General features: G+C 48.2%; 4 protein-coding genes across 5 annotated transcripts; all 4 read left to right on the top strand.

The window, feature by feature from the left end:
- Positions 1 to 4,698: 4,698 nt before the first annotated feature.
- LOC117850751 (uncharacterized) lies at positions 4,699 to 9,076 on the top strand. The gene is made up of 4 exons (XM_034732611.2): positions 4,699 to 6,465; positions 6,713 to 6,930; positions 7,017 to 7,240; positions 7,759 to 9,076. Exons 1-4 carry the CDS (start codon positions 5,010 to 5,012, stop codon positions 8,534 to 8,536), a joined length of 2,676 nt encoding a protein of 891 aa, XP_034588502.1. The 5' UTR covers positions 4,699 to 5,009; the 3' UTR covers positions 8,537 to 9,076.
- A 1,739-nt stretch (positions 9,077 to 10,815) lies between these two features.
- On the top strand, positions 10,816 to 12,677 carry LOC117849108 (uncharacterized). Its single transcript, XM_034730703.2, has 3 exons — positions 10,816 to 11,045; positions 11,534 to 11,645; positions 11,700 to 12,677. Exons 1-3 carry the CDS (start codon positions 10,816 to 10,818, stop codon positions 12,675 to 12,677), a joined length of 1,320 nt encoding a protein of 439 aa, XP_034586594.2.
- Positions 12,678 to 12,914: 237 nt separating this feature from the next.
- On the top strand, positions 12,915 to 14,581 carry LOC140222105 (uncharacterized). Its single transcript, XM_072292304.1, has one exon. The coding sequence runs from the start codon at positions 13,211 to 13,213 to the stop codon at positions 14,579 to 14,581; it is 1,371 nt and encodes a 456-aa protein (XP_072148405.1). The 5' UTR covers positions 12,915 to 13,210.
- Positions 14,582 to 17,404: 2,823 nt separating this feature from the next.
- LOC117850444 (probable magnesium transporter NIPA4) lies at positions 17,405 to 21,599 on the top strand. 2 transcript variants are annotated; one of them, XM_034732271.1, is made up of 9 exons: positions 17,405 to 17,853; positions 18,639 to 18,695; positions 18,785 to 18,875; positions 18,975 to 19,135; positions 19,257 to 19,384; positions 19,488 to 19,625; positions 19,774 to 19,866; positions 19,977 to 20,080; positions 20,905 to 21,010. In XM_034732271.1, the coding sequence occupies exons 1-8, from the start codon at positions 17,685 to 17,687 to the stop codon at positions 20,076 to 20,078; spliced, it is 939 nt and encodes a 312-aa protein (XP_034588162.1). In that variant the 5' UTR covers positions 17,405 to 17,684; the 3' UTR covers positions 20,079 to 20,080; positions 20,905 to 21,010. The 2 variants fall into 2 exon arrangements, with proteins under 2 accessions (XP_034588162.1, XP_034588161.1); XM_034732270.2 differs by lacking the exon at positions 19,977 to 20,080 and adding an exon at positions 21,088 to 21,599 and having other exon boundaries at positions 17,409 to 17,853.
- The last annotated feature ends 1,429 nt before the right edge of the window (positions 21,600 to 23,028 follow it).

Below are 23,028 nucleotides of genomic sequence, written 5' to 3' on the forward strand. Positions count from 1 at the left end.
CTAATTAGGCTTAATAGATTCGTCTTGCGAATTAGACTCCATCTGTGCAATTAGTTTTATAATTAGACTATATTTAATACTCCTAATTAGTATCCAAATATCCGATGTGACATGTGCTAAAGTTTAGCATGGGGTATCCAAACACCCCTAATATTCAATATCACCTTAGAAAAAGGGGGTGCTTGATGCGTTTGCTTAGCACTGTGTAGTCTTGCCGAGCAAGGAAATGCGGATGCTTGGTTGCTTCGTCTGGACGTCTTGCTGTCAAGATTTATACACCGCACTAAAGTTTATCACCTATCATATCGGATGTTTGGATGCTAATTAGGAGTATTAACCATAGGTTAATTATAAAACTAATTGCATAGATGGAGTCTAATTCGCGAGACGAATCTATTAAGCCTAATTAGTCCATGATTTGACAATGTGGTGCTACAGTAACCATTTGCTAATGACGGATTAATTAGGCTTAATAGATTTGTCTCGCGAATTAGCATAGGATTCTGCAATTAGTTTTATAATTAGTTCATGTTTAGGTCTGGTTTGGTTCCGGTTGCTTATTTTTAGCACCCGTCACATCGAATATCTAGATACTAATTAGGAGTAGTAAACGTAGACTATTTACAAAACACATTACATAAGTGGAGGCTAAACGGCGAGACGAATCTATTAAGCCTAATTAGTCCATGATTTGATAATGTGTTGCTACAGTAAACATTTGCTAATGATGGATAATTAGGCTTAATAGATTTGTCTCGCCGTTTAGCCTCTACTTATGTAATTACTTTTGTAAATAGTCTATGTTTAATACTCTTAATTAGTATCTAAACATTCGATGTGACACGTGATAAAAATAAGCAAAGGGAACCAAACGCCCCCTTAGTCCTCCTAATTAGCATTCAAACATCCGATGTGACACCGCTAAAGTTTAGCACCTAATATCTAACACCCCTCGGCTGGTTCTCGTGCCAGCGAGGCGAGGCAAGGGGAGTCTCGGTACCCAAAGTCTTTGATCTTCAGAGACGAGTGCAAGAATTCACCATGGACATCCGGTTTGTGTCCCCATAGACTCGTGCCTGCACAGCCTCCGCAGTCCGCCGCAGTAACAGTACTTCACTGCGCTGCCTTCTCCGACGAGATTGATCAGCAAGAGCACGGACACGCATGGCTCCGTCCACCGGTCACAGACACATCCCTGCGGCGGCCAGCGGGCGCCCGCGCCCATACCGCCACCGGACCCCAAGCGGCCAAGCCTGCCTCTGCTGCGCGCCGTGCGGCCTGCATTATTAAAAGCAAAACCAGAAAGGCATCCTGCCGCATCGCCATACAATTCAGTGGCAGAGCTAGCCGCTACGGCCCTCGTGGCCTACCCCGCCTACCCCTGCGCCATGCTCGGCTGCTCGTCCGTCCCGGCGTCCCCTACCCCCTCGGCCCTCTGGCCTCTGCGCGATCCTGCGGCCTTGCCGTCAGCAGAAAGCGGCCATTTGCTCCTGCCGCATCCGGCAAGCGGGGGCGGGGCACCCCACCGCCGGGCGTCACCCCAACGCCCCAGCCCCCGGCGACAGCTCTCCCTTCTGCCGCGCTGCTCTGCTTGCGCGTCGTCGTCGGACTAAGGGCGTGGTGGCGTACGAACGAGTCGTCAGGAAACCGCGCCCGGTGCGCGCGTCGTCGAGTGCCTCAAGTGCTTGCGCTCCCCTGTCGGCTGTCGCCGTCGGTGCCGCGACGAGCGAGCCTCGGGTACACGCACGATCGGACGAGGCAGGGAGCCAGCGGCGACACGACAAGCGCCGGTGAGTGTTGGTGTGTGAGCGAGTGAGCGACGAGGCGGCCCGGCCGCGAGATGCTCGCCGTACTGTACGCGGCGGACGTGGAGTGGAGCGTTGGAAAAATGGCCCATAGAGAGGTCCTAAAGCATGAGTGCATACTTCTAGTGGAAGTCAATTTAAATAAGAGAGCACTCTCACTTTTTTAATACGTACTGAGGGAGATAATGGAATTTGGGTTACACAACGTATACGCGTACGTTGTTTTTCATGTAACCAACCGCTTGCGTGTAATTTTTTAACAATTGTCATTGGAGATGATAAACACACAGTCAATGCCTTTAATCCCGAGTTAATTGGACAGTTACTACTGCCAATTAGTAGGATGATTTTGTAACAGAAACGGTCAGTAGAGGGCTGCCGTCTTCTCTATAAGAAGTCCTGGATACGTCCAGGAACACATACTTAAGAGACCCACGAATTCCTTCTCTACTCCTTTTTTCCATCTGATGAAGTGTGCCGTGGGCTCTTCTCCTTGGTGTGCACCGAGGAGGAGGGTGAGCGGTATCTACGAGCTGACGACGACAATAAGGTTTCTGGACAGCGCAACTGCGTGATCGCTCAAATCGATCGACTATGTTCTGTGCTGCCTCATCGATGAACTGCACTGCACCGAGTAACCTGTATCCGAGTCTACGCAAGGATGGAGCGCTTAATATGTAAGTCCATAGATTGGATATGTTACATCATGTGCAAGAAGATTACATGCTTAGAAGTTTTGGTTACATCTACTTTGCTTATGCTGTTTTTATACACCGTTTATACGAGTATGCTGTGGATTACACCGTTTGAATTAGAATTTGGTTATATAGCCGTAGCAGTTAGGTACTAATATATTTTTTATACTTTAGATTTAACGCATAATTCCAACGTGGCGCTACTTGATAGACACCGGTGGGAGAGTGGCGAGTAGTACAATCAACGCCGGAGCATCGGGACCCACCGCCTGTCGCCGGTCCGATCCGTCAATGCGCCCTGCTTTGACCTGTCCCCGTCCTTGGGATCTCGCTCGCCGCTTTCACTTTTCACCGCAGCTTTCAGCCTCGGGAACCGGCGGTACCCCGACGAGCGCACAGTAATTCCACGATTAGTACCATCACCAGACTAGTTAACTCCACACGGCGTACGGGCTCGAGGGGGCTAAACAACGTGCTCCGGCGACGGGTTGGCGCCGTCGTGTGGTGGCAGAAAGTCCTCGCCCTCGCGCGCGCCTCACAGTCACATGCCCCTCGTGCTTCTCCAAGCGCCCCGCACTCCGTTCTGCCGCCCGCTTCGGCCTCGGGCTCCTTAATCAACCCTTAACCCCGTAACAGCAGTGCCACTCCATACGAGGCTTCTTGTTGTCGCCACGTACTTACTAGTACTACTCTTCCTTCAGATCTGCACCCAAGGCTGCTCCTGCTGCATCAACTCGACTGCAGTTTGCTTGCTCCATTCGCAATGGCCACTAGGAGCACGATCAGATCGCGAGCTGGCCGCCTGGCCGGGCGTCTGAATCTGCCGATCGATCCATTTGGAAACGTTATCTTAGCGTCAGCCGTCAGGCCAGGGCCATGTGTTGTGACTTGAGAACTCAGCTCGGCTGGGCTCCTTTCGGATGATCAGAGGCGCCATCGCCATGAGTGATTAGCGTGACGCGCATGTGCCTGGCTTTGAGGCTAGAGGGGAAAAGCCTGCGACCGCATGGGGCGTTTGGAAGTACTGCCAGTACGCGTCCCGTCAGAATCTAGAACAGTGCCCTTGGATTTACCGCAGCTGCTGTCGATCGCCGAACAGCTTCGCCATGTGATCCGCCTCACACTGTGACGAGCGGGGATTCGAGGAACGCAGTGTATTGACCCGACGGGTTTACTGCGCTGCCGCAGTGTTGACCCCGATTAAAGACGAGGGTTTAACTTCTTCAGATCACATCCGTGATCCGTGGCAGGCAGGCTCGACTGACATCCGCTGATCCACAGCTGGCTTTGATCCGCTCGTCGTCAGGGATTATAAAATCGGAGGTGTGTGTGTGCGCGCGCCTGTGCCAGTACTACTACTTGTTTGTTATGTGCTCGGTCGACGTTGCCGGAAGCACCGCAGGGCTTGCAGAGTGCACACGGGACAGACAGTCGCCGCAGTAACTGTGTTTGACAGTGGTTGGTTCCGCCGGGGGCCGAAACGTGCCGGCGGCGAGATCGCGGGGATGTGCGTCCAGCACAGCAGGGCGGACGGGTAAATGAGCGGATTATACCGCCCATTCAGGATCAATGATTACGCTGGATTTGCCACGGAACGCAAATTTAACAGTGGGTCTGTTCGCTTCAGCTTATTCAGCCAGCTTATCAGCCACCGAACAGTATTTTTCTCTCACAATAAATCAGCCGTTTCGGCTTTTCAACCGGCTTATAAGCTGAAGCGAACAGACCCAGTATGTTATGTCTTGTCACTTGTCAGCGGAAGCCTCTGCCCTCTGGAGGCTGGACGGACATTACTGCAAGCATGCAATGATTTTGCATCTCGTGCTCCTGCTGAAGAATCGATCTTTTTGTAGCTTTATCCTCCGATCTCTAGCCTCTCTCAATCGCTGGACTATCAGAAAGATATGGCTGATTCAGCCCGTGCAAACGCATGGCCCCTCTTGCACCTTTAACGTATTTCCGTTTCCAGTGATGTGAGCACTGAGCAAGCGTAGGGCGGCGTTCCTGCTGCTCGCTCCCGCGCTGAAACGGACGAGGGACGTGGCCGTAGACCCGTAGCAGTTTCCGTACTTTGCTGCTCCGAGCACGTCGCATCGCGATGCATCTTTTGGCTTTGCACGGTTTCGTTCGTGTTCATCCCAGCCGCTGCCAGTGCCAGTGCCTGGTTCATTGGCTGCCTGGTGCCTGCTCAGTAATAAACGCACCCTTCCCGCTGCGCTTCCACGTGCCCGGGCCACGCTCCCGCGCGCGCGCGCACGCCGCTCCTCCTCCTCGGCCTCCTCTTCGGCAGTCGCCACCCTCGCCTCGCCGCGCTCGCCCACCATTTTTTTTCTACCTCACCACGCCACGCCCCACGCCACCTTGCTTCTGGCGCCTGCTCGCTCACAGTTTTTCCCCTCTGTTTTCTGCGGTCTCGCCCGGGCTCGCGCTCGCGGCGTCGTGGGTGTGAGGACAATGCCAGCGCCGGCGAGGGAGTAGGTGCGGTGCAGCGGGCGGACGGGGGAAAGGGATGGGGTGCCAGAGCTCGCGGCTGGACGCGGTGGACGTGTCCCCGGCGGCCGCGCTCTGCCGGGAGCGCCGGGACCTGCTGCGCGCCGCGGCGGACCGCCGCGCGCACCTCGCTGCCGCGCACGCCGCCTACTTCCGCGCGCTGCCGCGCGTCGCCGACGCGCTCGCGCGGTTCGCGAGCCACCACCACGCCGCCACGCCGCCGGGGTCGCCCGTGCTCACGCTGCCGCGGCCCTCGGACCACGGCGGCGACGACGGCGACGAGCCCAAGAAGCAGCGTAGCGCCTCCGCGTCCGGCTCCGCCACCCCGCACACCGATTCCGGCCACTCCCACATCCACTTCCACTCCGACGACGCTTCGGACTCCGACCCCGGCTCCTCCCCGGACCCCTGCGCCGCCCCCGGGGGCTGCGGCGGCGGTGGCCACGGCGAGATACCCCCACAGCCGGTGCCTGTCCTTCGCTCAGGCGTTCCCCTGCCCGACCACGGCCACGGAGATCCCCAAGAACGCCAAATCCATCAGCCGGGACTGGCAATGCCGGAGATGCCTTGGGAGTATGCTTCCTACAACCCTTACCCTTCGTTCCCAAACACAGCAGTCCAAAATGCCACATTTCCCGGCTACTACTACATGAAGGCCAGCTCGACGCCGGCGAACACGGTGTACCAAGAACCGAACGGCTACGGCAACTTCGCCACCAGTTCGTCCTACATGGGGTACAACTACGGGTACACCAACCCCATGTACGGCGTTCCGTTGCCGCCGGAGGGGGATCAGCCGGTGGAGGATCGTGGCCGGGAGCCGGAGCCTCCGGCGGCGCCGCCGCCAATGCCAATGCCGGAGACGTCACCCTGGGACTTCTTTAACCCGTTCGATTCATATGACCAGGAGCTTCCGCAGTGTAAGGCGAAAGGGTACGATTCCAATGGGTCGTTCACGAGCAGCCCCAACTCGAGTGAGGTGAGGGCAAGGGAGGGGATCCCGGAGCTCGAGGAGGAGACGGAGATGGAATCGATGAGGGAGTCTGTAAAGGCGAGGAAGGCGGTAGAGAGCACAGCGTCGAACCGGATTGACCATGTGGATGTCAGCGCCAAGGTGAAGGTGTCCATGGAGCACAAAGAGGTTGACATTGAGAGTGTGGATAGTGCTTCGGTACTTGAATCAGGGGAGGAGAGTGTGTGCAGTTGTGATTGTGACCATGTCAATGCTAGAACAGGAGGACCGGTGCCACCAGGTGATGATCAAGGGAAGGTGAAGAAGGTGAGCTCGGAGGATCACTCATCCATAGTACTCGAAGATGTACGGCCACCGGAGAACATTGGGACAAGAGATGTTGCCGAGGTTGTTCAGGAGATAAAGGAACAGTTCAACTCAGTGGCTGCCTGCGGAGAAGACGTAGCAAGGATCCTTGAGGTCGGGAGGATGCAGTACAGATCAAGGAATAAAGTCTTAAGATGTAAGTATACTTCATTCCATTGACTATTTTGTGCTTGTTCAGTTGCCATAAGACTGCATCAAACTCAAATCAACTTTGTTGGCATTAGTCAACCAATTGCAAGAATCATATTTGAGTATTTGAAAGGTAGTATGCGGATGGTTTGCTATTGTTATATCAAACTGTGGGCTCTGTTCTTCTCCTACCTTCTGTTTTCCATAGATTTTTGTGGCATGGTTAAATAACTCAGTCCTTACTCTTGACGCAGTGATATTTTCACGGATGATGGGGACCTTTGCCTTGCTATTTTCTTCCTTATCCGAGCCACCAGCGAAGAACTTGGAACAATCAGCAATGAATTCATCCAAAAGAAGTCAAAATTTGAGTAAAAGATTCGACTTCTCCAGCGATGTTGAACTTAATACTCTCTCCGCAACAATGGATAGGCTGTACGTGTGGGAGAAAAGACTTCATAAGGAAATTATGGTATGTTATTTCAGTCATATTAGATGTGCGGAGTAACACTTCTTTTTCATGAATATCTTATTAGCAGTTTTCAAAAATTATGTTAGGAGGAAGAGAGATTGAGGATTACATACGACAAAGAATGGAAGCGCTTGAAAGAGTTGGATGCTAGTGGTGCAGAGCCATACAAGATTGATACAACACGGGCGTCAATTAGGACACTGCTTACCAGAATCAACATTTCCATTAGATCAGCTAAAGTTATCTCGAGGAGGATTCACATACTACGAGATGATGAGTTACATCCACACCTTGTTACGCTTATCCAAGGGTATGCCAAATGTAGCCTGTTCCATAGTTGTCTTCCAAAGTATCCATGGGTTTCATAATGGCAAAATCAGTGATTCTTATGGAATATATTTGATATATTTCTTAGAATTGCCGATTCTAGTATTAGATTTTTTTTTCCTTCTTTCAGAAAATATCTAGCTGTTCAGGTAAAATTTCTAATTCGATTGTAAAGGACATGGAAACAAAATTTGCAGTTCTTTGATGAACAAGCACTAAAAGCATGCATTGGTAGCAACTAAAAGTGAATCTATACAAATACAATATTTAGTCTTTTTGTACTATTTCTCTAAGATGGCTGCACTACTTCATGTAAAGTACTCGACATTTTTCCTAATAGCATGTTTTATATTGCTGTTGCATGTTGATCTTTTTTAAATTGTACAAAGTATTTTTGTTTGATTTGTTGATAAAACTTCTAAGATCAGCTAGTCTTAGTAGCAGTATTTACAGTGGTATTTTTTTTAATTTTAACAAAACATAGTTGTGATTCTGGTGCAGGCTTGTTAGGATGTGGAAGTTCATTCTTGAGTGCCACCGGAAGCAATTCCATACCATACTTGAAACTAAATCTCATATCCTCATCCCTAAGAATGGACCTGAAAGAAGCTCCTCCAAGGTTACATTAGAACTAGAAATGGAGCTTTTGAACTGGTGTTTCTGTTTCAGGAATTGGATCCTATCCCAAAAGGCTTATATCGAAACCCTCAATGGCTGGCTTGTGAAATGGCTCCCTCAGGAAAAGGAAGAAACCCCAGATGGCATTGCACCGTTCTCTCCTGGTAGGCTTGGAGCACCTGCTGTGTTCATCACAGCTAATGATTGGTGCCAAGCTATGAAAAGGACATCAGAAGCTAGCATCGTAGATACGATGGAGGCTTTTGCAGTTAATGTGCATATATTATGGGAGCGGCAGGATGAAGAGCAGCAGCAGAAGTTAAAAGCCGAATATCTGTCTAGAGATTTCGCAAAGCGGCTCAAGTCTCTTCAGAAGGAACATGGCTTGCAGGGACAGTTGGAAGCTGATAACACAGTGTTGCCCATCGCTGACAATGGTAGGGCGGTTGATAACCGCATGGTTGCGTTGGATACATTGCATAAGAGGTTGGATGAACAAAGAGCTAGACATGAGGAAACCGTGAAACAAATCCGAGAGGCAAGTGCAACTGATCTGAAATCAGGCCTGGCTCCCATATTTGAAGCACTGGAATCTTTCACTCAAGAGACGCTGAGAGGCTATGAAAATGTCAGGATTACAGTTGGAAGTGGTGGAGCTTGATACAAATTTTCTGTTCGCAGCTCTTGATACCTGAAGTCCACAATTACCGCTGGAGCAATGGGTAATGTTTAATTCATCCAACGATCTATTGACAATCAGAAACTGTCTTCAATTTGCCAGCCATGCACAAGCACAGCACCATTGTACTTGGGGTAATGTTGAATCCATCCAATGTACAAGAAAGGACGGCGCATTATTTCCTGCATGATTGTGCACGAAGCAATGTTCACAGGACGCAGGGATGCTTTTGAGACGATTCTGATTTCTGAGATAGCCAATTCAGGTGGAGCTCCCTGAGTAGCCAATTACTAGTCAGTAGCTGGAGCTGCTTACAGAGAGAGCTGCTAAGGAGCCTAGAACTCTGTCTAGTTGGAGGGCCCTCAAAGGAGGGGAAGGCAATTTTGTAGCCATTATCAGCTTGTGTACATATTAGCTAAGTTACTGACTCCGCAGGCTAGCTCGTTATTTATGTAGAATTTTATCTGTACATTGTAAGAGATATATTTATGCTCCGGTATTCGATGGTGTCAGTCTGCTGAAGAGCATACATGTTGAGCTAAATGCCATGGTGCCTGATGTTTGGTGAACATCGCTGCCAGTCACTCCTGTCTGCCTTTCAACCCGATTAACCCACTAGTTTGGCCAATTTGCCCTCATTTCGTTCTAATCAGGTCTGTAGCTTGCCAGTGTTCACTGTTCAGTGACCAAATCATGGTCTCTTCAGAACTGAAGATCCCGGCACTCACATAAAGCAACTGCTCACCTTGTAATGTAGTAGTTGCATCTCATCGAACGTGCAAACCTTCTTTACAAAAGCTACAGGCTTCAATCTCAATCAATGCGCAGCTTAGCTTTTATCGGTTGCTTCCCTGATGATCAGTCATGTACACACCGTACACATTGATTCAAGGACGCCAGATCGGATCTGTTCCGGGGCATGGTATCCAACGTAACTCGTCTAAATACCACGTGAAAGTATATCGATGACAAATTGACAATAGAATATTTCCTGTTGCAGTTTGGGCTCCAGTAGAACGTCAAAAGCTGCATCAGGCACCACGCAGGTGATGCCAATCTCGAAGCCGTGGAAGTTACGATGCTCACGTGCTCTCGGTCGCGCGGACCGTGCAGAGAAGTGGCCGCTCCGTGGCCCTGTTCGTTTCTTAGAATTCGTATCACATCGAATGTTTAGATACTAATTAAGAGTATTAAATATAGACTAATTATAAAATTAATTATACAGATGGAGATTAATTTGTGAGACAAAATCTATTAAGCCTAATTAATTTATGATTTGACAATGTGGTGCTACAATAAACATGTACTAATGATGGATTAATTAGGCTTAATAGATTCATCTCGGGAATTAGCCTCCATCTGTATAATTATTTTTATAATTAGCTCATATTTGGTTCTTCTAATTAACCTCCGAAAATTTGATGTGACATAAATTTTAGTCCGAACTAAAGATCCAAACACCTAAGATAAAAAGAAAAAAGAGCTTCCAAAACAAACAATTTATTCGGCGCTGCACGAGCCCAGCACTCCAACTTGTTTGTTTCATTCGCTTTTTTTTTTTCTCCCGGACCTCGCTGATTATGGTTTTGGATGAATCTTCAAAAATAATTTTAATTTTATGAGTTTTAGCTGCGCCTCTCTTTTAGATCTCATGGCACCTGAAACTATATCCACCTTTCACTAATTCCAAATTAGATCGCGAGGTTTAGCGGTAGGGACAAGTAAAACGAGGGCTAAGGGCACGTACAACCGTCGTGGTAGCCGTCGTCTCACGACAGAAGTTTTGCAAAATCCCCCTTGCTTCACTGCAGTAACTGAAGAGAGAGAGGGAAGCCATCGCGTGGGGAGACGACGGCAAGCGCTCGTGCTCCCAGGCGAAGAAGACGGCTGGCTGCGCGTTGTACGGAGCGTCGCCTCCTCGTCGACACCGTGCGGATCCTGCTGTGCGCGCGCCAAATCTCCCGATTGCGCGCCAAATCTCCCGCCGTATATGTTTCGTCTTTGCCATTTTCTCCACCTCGACAGTCTCCGCCGCCCTTGCGTGCCATTGCCGAGAGCTGCCTCTTCCCTCTCCAGTGATGTCTAGCAGGATGGCATCGCTTTCGAAGAGGAAGGTCACGGTACCTTCGAAGAGCAAGACGGCGGTGGCAGCAGGAACGACGCGGGCGGTTGCAGCGGCGGCGGGTGCGGCTGCGACCAAAGTTCCTCGTGGAAGCGGTTCGGCTCTAGCACCCAACCTCGTCAGCCTCAGCAACAGTGCGATGGCGGCGTTCGTCGGTCGCGGAAGTAGCTCGTCCCCAACAACCAACCCCTCGGCAAGTTCGATTCATCCTCAATCCATGGCAGACAGCTTCGATTCTCCACCAATCCATGGCAAACAAGGCTACCCAATCGGATTTGGCGTTGTTGGTTCTTCACATGGCAGATGTGGTGGCTCCATCAGTCCAAGTTCCCCTTCGTTTGGGAAACAATCCAGTTGGGATCCAGCATGGTAATTCCAAAAATATTTGCTAATTTTCTAATTCACAAGTTTACATATGTTGCTGCTTGTTGTTTTGCTGAGAGTATCTAACTAGGTATGCACTGCAATTATATTTTCCAGTTACTGATAGTGCTAATGTTTTTGGGATAGGAACTAGAAGATCTATGTGTTCACTTCAGTAGAATTAATAACTAAATTACTGAATGTGTATTTAGTAATCACTGATTTTTTTCAAAGTACTGAATGTTTCCAGTTCAATAGAATTGGTGGCTGCATGTATGTGTTCAGTGATGATCACTGAATCAATAGCTGAATATGTTCAGTCGGTCAATTTAGAATTATCTTCAGTGTGCAGTCAGTCATTTTTTTGTTAAATGGATGCCATTTAAGATCAAAGTTGAATCTATGCTAACTAAAAACAAAGGAAATGCTAGCTCGTGTATCCCTGGTAGAGAACTTTTTCATTGAATATTAAGTTCATGTATACAATTTTGCAGGGACAACAGCACACACCCTCCTGGTGGATTTATGGGCTTATTCAACAACCAATCCCATTTATCACAGAATTCACATTTTGTTGGTGCTCCATCTCATTATGCACCTTTCAAGGCACCAAGGCATGTCGATGTTGGTGTCAGTTTTGCCTCAATGGATGCACTGCAGCCTAACAACAGTGGAAATTCATCTCAAGAAGTACAAGTTTTATCTGAACAGGAGGCTATTGAAGTTGATAGTGATACTGAGAATGTCAGGACAGAGAAGCGGATCTTGTGGACACCAGAAGAAGACGAGAAACTGATGAGGGCTTGGTTGAAAAATTCAACAGACTCATCCGTTGGAGCTGATAGGAACAACGAGCACTATTGGGGTGATGTTGTCAAGTCATACAACATGACTATCCCGTCACAGAGGAAAAGAAATTCAAAGCAAGCCAAGGATCGATGGCACAAGATTAATCGGTGGATTGATCTATATGAATGTGCATATTTGAAGGCTCGCAAATTATTCACAAGTGGCTACTCCGATCAGATGTGGATTGATACAGCAGACAAGTTCTATTTGGAAGACAACAAGAAGGCAAAGCTAGGTCCCTTTGTGTTAAAGAATGTTTGGAAAATATGCCGAGATGTGGCAAAGTGGAAAACATATAATGAAGACCTCAAGAATGCTCGTAAAAGAAAGTCATATCGCATTGAAGGAGAAAAGGATGAAAATGATGATATTGAAGAAATGCTAGAGCGACCTATTGGACAAAAGGCAGCTAAAAAGGCTGCTCTTGCTGCAAAAATGAAGTCTAAAGGATCAAACCTGGATAATGATGGAAAATCAAAGGAATCGGCCATTGATGTGGAGAAGCTCGATAAATTTAGTAAAATTCAGGAAGATTTAAATGCAAACCGCATGAAGGTACTGGAACTACAACAGAAGTTATCATCTGAAAAGCTTGAAACCACTAGACTGGCTCATCTTACTGCTCAAGAGACCAAAGAGGCAAAAAGGCTCGAGAAGGAATCAAAGATGATGCAAGCTTACAACTCTCTCATCTCTCAAGATACAAGTTCAATGTCTGATGAAGAAAAAGCTGAACGTGTTGCTGCCATGAAGTGTCTTAGGAAGTCTTTATTTCCTGAAATGAGCTAGTCAGGTATGCACACATTATGTAGTTTTATTTTTTTTCAGTTATAGAATAGCTGATAACTGATTATATAATGATTTCAAGTACAGGATAATTAATTTTGGGCGCTGGAAGCCATGGTGAGTTGTCTTCTGCTGGACAACAGAAAAATATTTGCTAGTTCTTTTAGTAAACAACCCAGCTGATGATGGCCTGTTGCCTTCGTTTACACAGGCATTAGATGAAACCTACTTGTGTGAACATGTCTACTTGTCGAATGTTTGAATATGTTTACTTGTGTGAATGTGTGTGAATGCGTGGTAAACACCTGATCTGCCAGAAGCATGCGTTTCAAGATTTTTCAGTTACTTGTATGTTAAATAGTCCACTGTCTGCATGTCTCCCCTTGTGAAACTGTCCACCGACTGCATGTCTCCTTTGAAACCGCGTACAGACTGCATATCTCCCGTATGAAATTCCATCCAGTCATAGGCTGCAGACTATAAATAGGCGGCTTGCTTCCATTCATTCAGCATAGAAACTTTGTTTTTCTAGTACTATGGAACCACATCCACCTGCCGATGATGAAGATGATCTACCAGAAGCCGATGACTTTGATCCTACAGAGGTGTTCACCGTGGAAGATTTCCTAGCAGAAGATAAAATTGTAGAAGAATTTGTGATGCAGATTGGAGATGGATTAAAGGCAGACATCAAAGGAGGAACATCGTCTGTGACTCGGCGCCGACGACAAAGTGGACCAAGGAGGTACATACCAAGGAGTCGAGAACAAGGTCATGATGATCTTGTTGCTAATTATTTTTCTACAAATCCTATCTACACCGATGAGATGTTTCATAGAAGATTTCGAATGAATAAACCATTATTCCTGCGCATCGTTGAAACTCTTAGTAATTGGGATCCTTATTTTACTAGAAGAGTTGATGCAACTGGTAGAGAGGGACATTCACCCCTTCAGAAGTGTACTGCAGCAATCCGGATGCTAGCATATGGCTCGCCGGCCGACCAACTTGACGACGTCATAAAAATTGCTGCAAGCACTTCTTTGGAGATTCTTGGAAAATTTGTTGTAGGTGTGATTGAATGTTTTGGTCAAGAGTACCTGCGCCCTCCTACAAGTGACGAACTAGAAAAAATTTTGCAAGAAAATGAGGCTCGTGGTTTTCCAGGAATGTTGGGAAGCATCGATTGTATGCATTGGGCATGGAAGAATTGTCCTAAAGGTTGGGCAGGCATGTTCACACGTGGTGACAAAGGTGTTCCTACTATGATTCTTGAAGCAGTGGCATCTCATAATCTTCGTATCTGGCATGCTTTCTTTGGTACCGCCGGGTCTCAGAATGACATCAATGTCCTAAACAAGTCACCATTGTTCATCAATGTTCTAAAAGGGGAAGCTCCAAGGGTACAATACACCGTAAATGGAAAACAGTATGATATGGGCTACTATCTCGCTGATAAAATATATCCAGAATGGACGGTCTTCTTGAAAACAATAACAGCCCCCCAGACCCGTGAAGACAAATTATTTGCATTGATGCAAGAAGGAGCAAGGAAGGATGTCGAATGCGCATTTGGCGTATTGCAATCCTACTTTGATATTGTTCATCGGCCAGCAAGGTTATGGAAGCGGGAGGATGTTATCAACATAATGCAAGCTTGTGTTATCCTTCATAATATGATAGTGGAGGATGAGAAGGAATTGGCTAGAGTTTCCTTGGATTTGAATGAGAATGCAAGTACGACGATTGTGCTCCCGCCTGAAGTGCATACAAGTGATAACCCCAATCCATGCTTCGCGGAGGTGCTTAGAAGGAATTCCGCTATCCAAGCACGGCCAACGCATAGACAACTCAGGGACGATCTTGTTAAACACATATGGCATCGCTATGGAAACAAAAAAAATTAGATATGAATATTTCAGTCGTATTTGATTTATGGGGACGAAGATCTATGTTATATTTGATTGAAATATATAGTATAATATAATATATGTTTTACTTTGAAGAATTTATTTTCTATCCATTAGCAACGCAATAGTATATAGAAATACTATTCATGATTGATCATGGTTGCATGCAAACATTTAATGATTTGTTGACAGCCAAAACAGATAGCAGCTGTCTGTGGATTGTACGAGCTGTCTATTTAGCCGTCTATGTTGTAAATTCCAAGAACTTAGAGACAGCAGCTGTCTCACTGTTGTACATGCCCTAATGTTGGAGGTGTTGGGAAGGCGATGCTGATGCTACGAATGCACCATCAAGTATAGATGATGTCATGACGGAGGGTGATCAATGGCTAGTGTCGCTTGCACTCGGTAGGAGCATTTAATGGAATGGGTTAGCCAGGTGGCAACCATGATCCATCAATTATAATTGGTCTTAAAAGTAGAAGTAGGATGAAGGTTTTTCTTACGGAGATTGGGGATCCTCACCTACATTCATTCATTGGTGGAGTTTCTTGGGGGGCGTTTAGCAAGGGGTGCTAAATCATTTTAGTCACTTTTAGTCAGTTGGGTTGCCAAACAGTCCTACTAATCCTTCAGTTGGATAGCAGAGGCTAAAGTTTAGTCCTGTCACATCGAATGTTCGGATGCTAATTAGGAGAACTAAACATGAGCTAATTATAAAACTAATAGCAGAACCCCTAGGTTAAATCGCGAGACGAATCTATTAAGCCTAATTAATCCATCATTAGTGAATGGTTACTGTAGCACCATATTGTCAAATCATGGACTAATTAGGCTTAATAGATTCGTCTCGCGATTTAGCCTAGGGGTTGTGCAATTAGTTTTGTAATTAGTCTATATTTAATACTGCTAATTAGTGTTCAAACATCCGATGTGACAGGGGCTAAAATTTAGCCCATGCCTCCCAAACACCCCCTTGGGGTAGCTAAAACTAACTAAATAGACTAAAAAGTGGTCCCCCCGATCCACTTTCCCCCCTTGCCCTCCTCCCCTCCCTCTCCTCCCCTCACTCTCTCTCTCCCTGCGAGGGCCACCACGACGCCGCGCCTCGCCTCCGCTGGCCCCGCCGCCGTGCCCTCCCCCCCGCCCCGCCTCGCCTCGCCACCGCCCGACCCTGCCACCGCCGCCACGGCCGGATCCGAGCCCGACCGGCCCCACCGCCACCGCCGCGGCTGGATCCGAGCCCGACCGGCCCCCGCCACTGCCGCCGCCGCTGGATCCTAGCCCGACCGGCCACACCACCGCCTCCGCACCGACGCCGGGGACGCCACCGGTGAGGAGGACTCGGGCTCATCTCCACCGCGCTCGAGCCCCCGCCGCGATGTCCCCTCCGCAGCCGCGCCCGAGCTTCGGGCGGGCCAGGATCCTAGTCCCGCCTCCGCCTGAGATGCGCCACGAGCACGGCATGGCATTGCTGCTGGAGGAGGAGGTTGAGGGCGAGTAGAGCGGCCAGGCAGAGGAGGCGGACGGGGGAGGGCAGCGGGAGGCGGCGGCGGCCTCGCGCTTTGGCACCAGGCGACAGATCTCGCAGGAAGAGGACATCGCTTTGAGAATGAAGAGGAGGGGTGAAGGAGAGAGAGAAAGCAAGGGTAAATCTGTCTTTTGTCAACACATGTGCTAAAATTTAGTCTCCTTCCCAAACATCCCAAAGGGCTAAAGTTTAGCACCCCATTTGATGGTGCTAAAATTTAGTCCAAGGCTAAATTTTAGCACTCTCCTCCCAAACAGGGCCAAAACCATGAGGTTAGCAATTTTACAACAAAAGCTCCCACAACGCACGTAAAGAAGAAGGAAGATATAACACCGATACATCCTAAGGAGACAATTATCATCTGCACCCCCAACAAAGCTCAAGCACAACACACCCCAAAGAAAGCACCATGTATTACTACCAAGTGGCCACACTATAACGATTTCATACCACCACCAGCTGTTAAGCACTGAGTCGAAGCGACAGACGACAGATGTGATCAAATGGCATCTTGGAAGCGACATACCAAGTGGCTTCCTCACATTGAAGGGTGGAAGCGACATACCAAGTGGCTTCCTCACATTGAAGGGCGTTGGAGGACATCGTTAGTAGGATGAAGATGACTAGAACTAGAAAGCTTGTTGTTTGTATTAGCAAATTGAAGTTTAGTGAAAAAAAAAAGTTTGGAAAAGACTAAGCAACTAGAACAACCTAATGTTCCTATAAAAGCCTGATATGAATCTTATGTTGTGTCACGTCGATTGAACCTAAGTTTATTTACAACCGGTTCAAAATAGCAAATCTCGTATTTACATGTCTTTATGCTGCACCCCGAAAGCTTTTCCACCAAACCATATCGATCAAGAAAGCAATTCCTTCTTTGCAACGGCGCCAACAAATTATACACGTCCCGCAGCGCACTCACAAGTCACAAAGCCTCAGCCACGAGCCACGCATCGACCGCCAGACGGATCGCGTCGCCGGAACAAAAAAGTGCCGAAAAGAACTTTCGAAAACCCACCGCGTCCCGACCTCAAAAACACCCAAAACCCGCCCACGGTGCGGCACGGCAACCAAACCACCCGGCCACGGCGCACGCGACGCGACCAACCACGCCCACCGCGCGGCACGACTCGCGTCGCGGGCGTGTCGAGAGTCCGGAAACACCCACGCCTACCGGACCCGGCTCCTCGCCCTCGCCACGCCCCGCTTTCCTTGTCGACGACGCCGTCGTCGTCGCCGCCGCGCGCCCCCAGCCCCCCCCCCCCCCCCCCCCCCCCCCCCCCCCCTTCCTTTCCCACGCAGCCGCGCCCGCGCCCTCGCTACAAACGGTAGCTAGCTGGCCTAGCTTCTCCGCCACAGCTCCCACGGGCCACGGCGCAGCTACCGCACGCGGGCGACGAAAAGCCAAGCCACCAGCAGAGGGTGGAGGGCGAGCAACCGAACCGCCCCTTCCCCTCTCTCTTCGCCCCCGGATCTCGCATGCGCGGTGGCGGCCGCCGCCGCGCGCGACGGGGGAGGGCGAGGAGCCAGTAGGGGGCGGGCCCCTGAGTGGCCGACGGCGGCGCGATGAGGGGAGCGCAGCTGGTGGGGAGGTGGGTGGAGTCCTACACGGGGATGTCGGCGGACAACATCAAGGGCCTGCTGCTCGCGCTCTCCTCCAGCCTATTCATCGGCGCCAGCTTCATCGTCAAGAAGAAGGGGCTCAAGAAGGCCGGCGCGGCCGGCGTCCGAGCAGGTGAGGCTCTGTCGGGCGCCTCTGGCTCTGGCTCTGCTTGGGACCCGGTCGCCTCCCTCCCACTGGCCAGTCCAGCAGGCGGCGACCGTGCTTTGATTCGCTGCCGGCGTGCTGGGTTTGCCGCTTGGATCTGTTAGCTGCGCGCGGGCTGGATCTCGGCTGCAGTGTCGGTGTGTTTAGGTGTGTAGTGGTAGTGGAGCCCAGTTAGGACTTGGGTGGTAAGCACTGAGCACATTGGAGATTGGTTAGCTCGTGCGAAGCAAGAATTGGGGTTTTAATTGGAGCTGGTCTGTAGAAAATGTAGTTCAAGTAGGAACTGCTTATACTTGGTGTTGATCCTGGAAGATCACTAGCAGCATAGTCGATTTGCTGGCACATGATGGTGGCGCAGTGATGCATATGTTATGATGCTGATGCATTTCAATCCAGACTATTTAGTTCCTAATGCTTCAGTATGGCTTTGATAAATTTGAAATATAGTGAGTGCATATGTATGGCGCAAACAAAGTTACAAACATTCCTAGAGTAGCAGGGACAAAAACACATGCTCAGTTGCTCAGTTATTGAAATGTTTTGATTGCAAAAGATATGTAAAAATCCTTTTTGTCGGCTTATGCCACCCAAGAGTTAAAACTTCCATTGATACTTGGTGAACTACGTACAATTGACCTCTGATCAACTATTGGTGTTATGTAACGTCTGCCTAGCCTATTCCGCTTCTATCTTGCTAGATTAGTTCTAATATTCATGTTATTAATTACACTTACTTTGCTGATTTCCAACAGGTGTCGGTGGCTACTCATACTTGCTTGAGCCACTGTGGTGGGCGGGAATGATAACAAGTGTGTGTTTCCTTCTGATTAAATAGAGTTCTGATATTGCAACTTTGTTCCATTACATGGTACCAATGATATACTGTACTCTGTTTCAGTGATTTTTGGCGAGATCGCTAACTTTGCAGCCTACGCATTTGCTCCTGCTATCTTGGTCACTCCACTTGGTGCACTTAGCATAATTATTAGGTAAGGATTAAGCTCGAATGTGATCTCCAATTGGTACAGTAACATCATCCACTGCTTATGTTTTCTGTAAATCTGATTGTTTTGGCGTGTCTCATGCAGTGCTGTTCTTGCCCATATTATGCTGCGGGAGAAGCTTCACATATTTGGTATACTTGGGTGTATTCTTTGTGTTGTGGGTTCGACAACTATTGTGCTTCATGCCCCTCCTGAACGTCAAATTGAGTCTGTGGCAGAAGTGTGGGATCTTGCTACTGAACCAGGTACTCTGATTTCTTCGTGCATTTGTTAACTCATATGAATCCTAACATACTATTTTATTAAGTGGTATGAATATCAACATACTAATTTATCAGGTACTAAGGTTTAAATTTTGTCCTGCAGCATTTCTACTCTATGCAGGCATTGTGCTTGCAGCAGCTTTTGTGCTTATATTCCGTTTTGCCCCTCAGTATGGTCAGACATACATCATGGTTTATATTGGCATCTGTTCTCTTGTGGGATCTTTATCGGTATGGATCTCACTGGTTAAAAATTGTTTTCATGTGAATACACAACTCTTCTCAAGAAGCTAGGATATAAATGTTTTCCATCTATTTTTCGCTTGTTTTGAAGGTCATGAGTGTCAAAGCTCTTGGGATAGCATTGAAGCTGACATTTTCAGGGATGAACCAGCTAGTCTATCCACAAACATGGGTGTTCTCATTTGTTGTGGTCTCGTGCATAGTAACACAGATGAACTATCTGAACAAGGTATGATCAATACTGGGTCATGTACAGTAACTTGGATTCATGTAAATTGAAATTTGTCTTGTGGTTAGACCAAATAAAAAATATTTTCCTTGTGGCTATTGTCCTCTGTTCTACATTATTTTCAACTTGGTAAAATTAAATTTTGCAGGCCCTTGACACATTCAACACTGCAGTTGTTTCGCCCATATATTACACGATGTTTACATCTTTGACCATTTTGGCTAGTGTGATAATGTTCAAGGTAACAGACTCTGACCTTAATATATTTTTTACATGATTGTACACCGAACTTTGACTTATGTCTTAAACAGTGACTTAGGCATACTAACTTGATTTAATAATCTTGTTTAGCCTGAAATATCAATAAGTACGCTGGATAGCAGACTTTACTTTGAATGGGTCAAGTGCTGGATTACTAGCAGGCATTTTTTACATTGTGCATTGATGGAATGATGGTACAACTCCACACGCCCAACTAAACTTAACTTATAATTAATATTTGCAGTTTTTTTCTCCGTATAAGTATGTAATCTTTTCATGACACAAAAATTTCAGTTTTGAACCCGTAAACTCTCCATCCATCTTTCTGATGATAACTTGAATTTTGTTTGCTCCCATTTTTGGTTGATGGCATCAAGTATTGCAGTTACCCCAGTTATCTTGCTGGTTGAAATCCAATATTCTGAATTCCACTTAATAAATGAGACGCAACACGATTCAGTAAATCAATAGTTCAAAACAGCCCAGCAATAGCTTAGATAGTGGCCCTTCCACTTTGGTATAGTTGACCCTACCTATTGACTCAAGGTAAGATCGCTGACTCAAGGTTCATAGGAAGGGGGAAGCCAGATGTAGTGGGATGTAGGCTTCAATCGTTTTGTACTTTTTCACTACATACTTATTATTATTTATTTTGTGTTCAGAACTTGAGGGACTAATTTTTTGGACAAAGTTTCTGAAATTTGTTAAGGTTTCATCCACAGTATTCTTTATACTAAAGATGCTCAAAGAATCATAGTTGTCCAGTTTGAGGACCACTCTGCTATCAACAGGACTAATTGGGGGATCTATTGGTCAGTATGAGTAAATAAATATCTAAAATCAATACTGGCAAACCTGCCAGATGGCGACAAAATTTTCGGTCACAAGAAACACATTATTGAGAAAGCATAGTAGGAAGGCTGATAGCTATGTCGGATAGCCAAAACAGGTGCACCAGTGAATGCCCCTTTCTTGTGAACTTTGGAACTATATTAATGTCAACTCTGATTGCATGCAGGACTGGGATCGTCAAAATCCGACACAAATTGTCACGGAAATGTGTGGCTTTGTTACGATCCTTTCTGGGACTTTTCTTCTTCACAAGACAAAGGATATGGTGGATGGTATGCTGACATTTACTCTCCCTTATGACATGTAATGACTTCTATCAATAATATATTCTTATTGGTCCACATCACAGGTCTCCCACCAAATTTACCCATCCGACTTCCTAAACATGAGGATGAGGATGGCTACGCCGCTGAAGGAATTCCTCTAAGGTCTGCTGCTGATGGCATCCCACTCAGGTCGCCAAGGGCCACAGATTCATTTCGGTCATCATGATGTGCCACTGAGATTTGCAAGTGCACTCAAATCATGATGCTTCAAGGATTATACTCAGCAACCTTCGGTCCTAGACATGGGAAGGGAAGAATGGCCCTCCATTCATTCACCCATTGGGTACAGAAGATAGGTTTTGACTGTAGGAGATCAAAAGGTAACAGCTCGGTTCCCCCTCTGTAATTTCTGAGGCATTGGTACAGGATATTGAGGATTATATCAGGTATACTTTTCTGGGTACGATAGCCAGGTTGGCCAAGAATCCAAGTTTTGGGTTACATGTAAATCGCGGTGAGCCGTATTGGTCACGTTCTTGAACTGTTGTATTCTTTCAACACGACTCAGCAGAATACAGGAAGATTTGAACAAGCACATCATGCCATTAGCCATTTATACGAAGGAAGAAGTCCATTTTTGGCCATCCAACTATCGCCTCAGTTTGGTTTTGACCATCAAACCGCAAAATCAGAAATCTTTGACCACCCAACTCTTAAAACCGTTCATATTTGGCCATCGTGCGGTTTTGGTGGATGATTTTGACTTGTTTTGACTGCCACGCTGTACTCACCCACCATGTCAGCATGTTGACTCGGATGGAATCCACACGTCAGTCCTCACTCCCTTCCCCACCGTCTCTTGCTCCCTCCCTGCCTGTCCTGCACCGCCTTGAGCTCGTGTCGTCGCCGCCCTAGCCCCTGCGTCCTGACCTCGTGTTGTGCGGACGGCGCGTCCTGACCTCGCGTCGTGCGGACGGCGACAGCCAGCTGGCTAAGGGTCTCCGTCTCGTGCTCGCTTCACCCCTGCTCACGCTCGCTCCACCTCGGCCCTGCCCGCCGTCGCCGTATCCACCTCCTCACTAGCGTCGCTCATCTCCACACGGCCGCTGCGTCGCGACGGACAAGCTCGGTTTGTCGGAGCACCCGCGGCGGCATGAGGTTGGAGGCGCCGGATCTTGGCAGAGCTGAGCCGCCGCCGCTAGCGCCCTCGCGGTGTGAGGCTAGCGGGGCGGGGGTAGGGCCAGTGCGTGGCTTGAGGTTGAAGATGACGGTGCGTGGGTAGCCGCTGTCGGTGTTTAGACCTGTCAACCTAACAAGGGGGGTGCCCAAGGTAGTGTTCAGTGTGTGGGGCTCGTCGAGATTAGGAACTCGAAGGTGAACTTGAACACACGATTTAGACAAGTTCGGACCGCTAGATTGCATAATACTGTGTTGGTTGTATTGAATTGCTTTGGAGGGGAGTCCCTGCCTCACCTTATATTATCGAGGGCAAGGTTACAGGTCGGTTGTTTACAAGAATACTAATCGGATTCGACTAGATGAGTCCTACTCTAATTACTACGAGTAGTTTCCTCATCCTCGACTAGTTCCTATCTTGCTATGTAGATCACACCATCCTGCACTGTAGTCTCCATACCTCACATGTCTCGGTGTCCAGCTCTATATCTAGGACTGTCCAAATCTTCTGGTGGGCTCATAGATGTATGTATGACAAGCCCCCGAGTACTGTTGGGGGGAAATATTAACGATCCCATAAAATACCGCTTAAAGAAGCAGACACGAAGGCCCGGGCCCACCTAAGCATGATCAAAGCTCCGCCTCGCCCGACCAAGGCGCCAGGGTCGGAGACGCCCGACCCCCCTCCACAAGGCTTCCGCCTCGCCCGACTGCGGCCCCGGGGTCGGGGGCGCCCGACCCCTAGCCACGAAATTCCGCCTCGTCCGACCCCAAGCGAAGGGGTCGGGCGTGCTGGGGCCCCCGGGGCAGGCATCCCCCTCGGATGCGGTCCAGGTGGGCAAGACAGA

The sequence above is a fragment of the Setaria viridis genome, chromosome 3, assembly GCF_005286985.2.
Source record: "Setaria viridis chromosome 3, Setaria_viridis_v4.0, whole genome shotgun sequence".
Taxonomy (NCBI): Eukaryota; Viridiplantae; Streptophyta; class Magnoliopsida; order Poales; family Poaceae; genus Setaria; species Setaria viridis.

Coding starts and splice junctions, on each gene's coding strand:
- LOC117850444 (XM_034732270.2), top strand. CDS start 17,685: ATGAGGGGAGCGCAGCTGGTGGGGAGGTGGGTGGAGTCCTACACGGGG. Junction 18,876..18,974: donor GCACTTAGCATAATTATTAG/GTAAGGATTAAG, acceptor TGTCTCATGCAG/TGCTGTTCTTGCCCATATTA. Junction 19,136..19,256: donor GGATCTTGCTACTGAACCAG/GTACTCTGATTT, acceptor TTTGTCCTGCAG/CATTTCTACTCTATGCAGGC.
- LOC117849108 (XM_034730703.2), top strand. CDS start 10,816: ATGGCGGCGTTCGTCGGTCGCGGAAGTAGCTCGTCCCCAACAACCAAC. Junction 11,046..11,533: donor TCCAGTTGGGATCCAGCATG/GTAATTCCAAAA, acceptor ACAATTTTGCAG/GGACAACAGCACACACCCTC. Junction 11,646..11,699: donor CTCATTATGCACCTTTCAAG/GCACCAAGGCAT, acceptor GATGCACTGCAG/CCTAACAACAGTGGAAATTC.
- LOC140222105 (XM_072292304.1), top strand. CDS start 13,211: ATGGAACCACATCCACCTGCCGATGATGAAGATGATCTACCAGAAGCC.
- LOC117850751 (XM_034732611.2), top strand. CDS start 5,010: ATGGGGTGCCAGAGCTCGCGGCTGGACGCGGTGGACGTGTCCCCGGCG. Junction 6,466..6,712: donor AAGGAATAAAGTCTTAAGAT/GTAAGTATACTT, acceptor CTCTTGACGCAG/TGATATTTTCACGGATGATG. Junction 7,241..7,758: donor CTTGTTACGCTTATCCAAGG/GTATGCCAAATG, acceptor ATTCTGGTGCAG/GCTTGTTAGGATGTGGAAGT.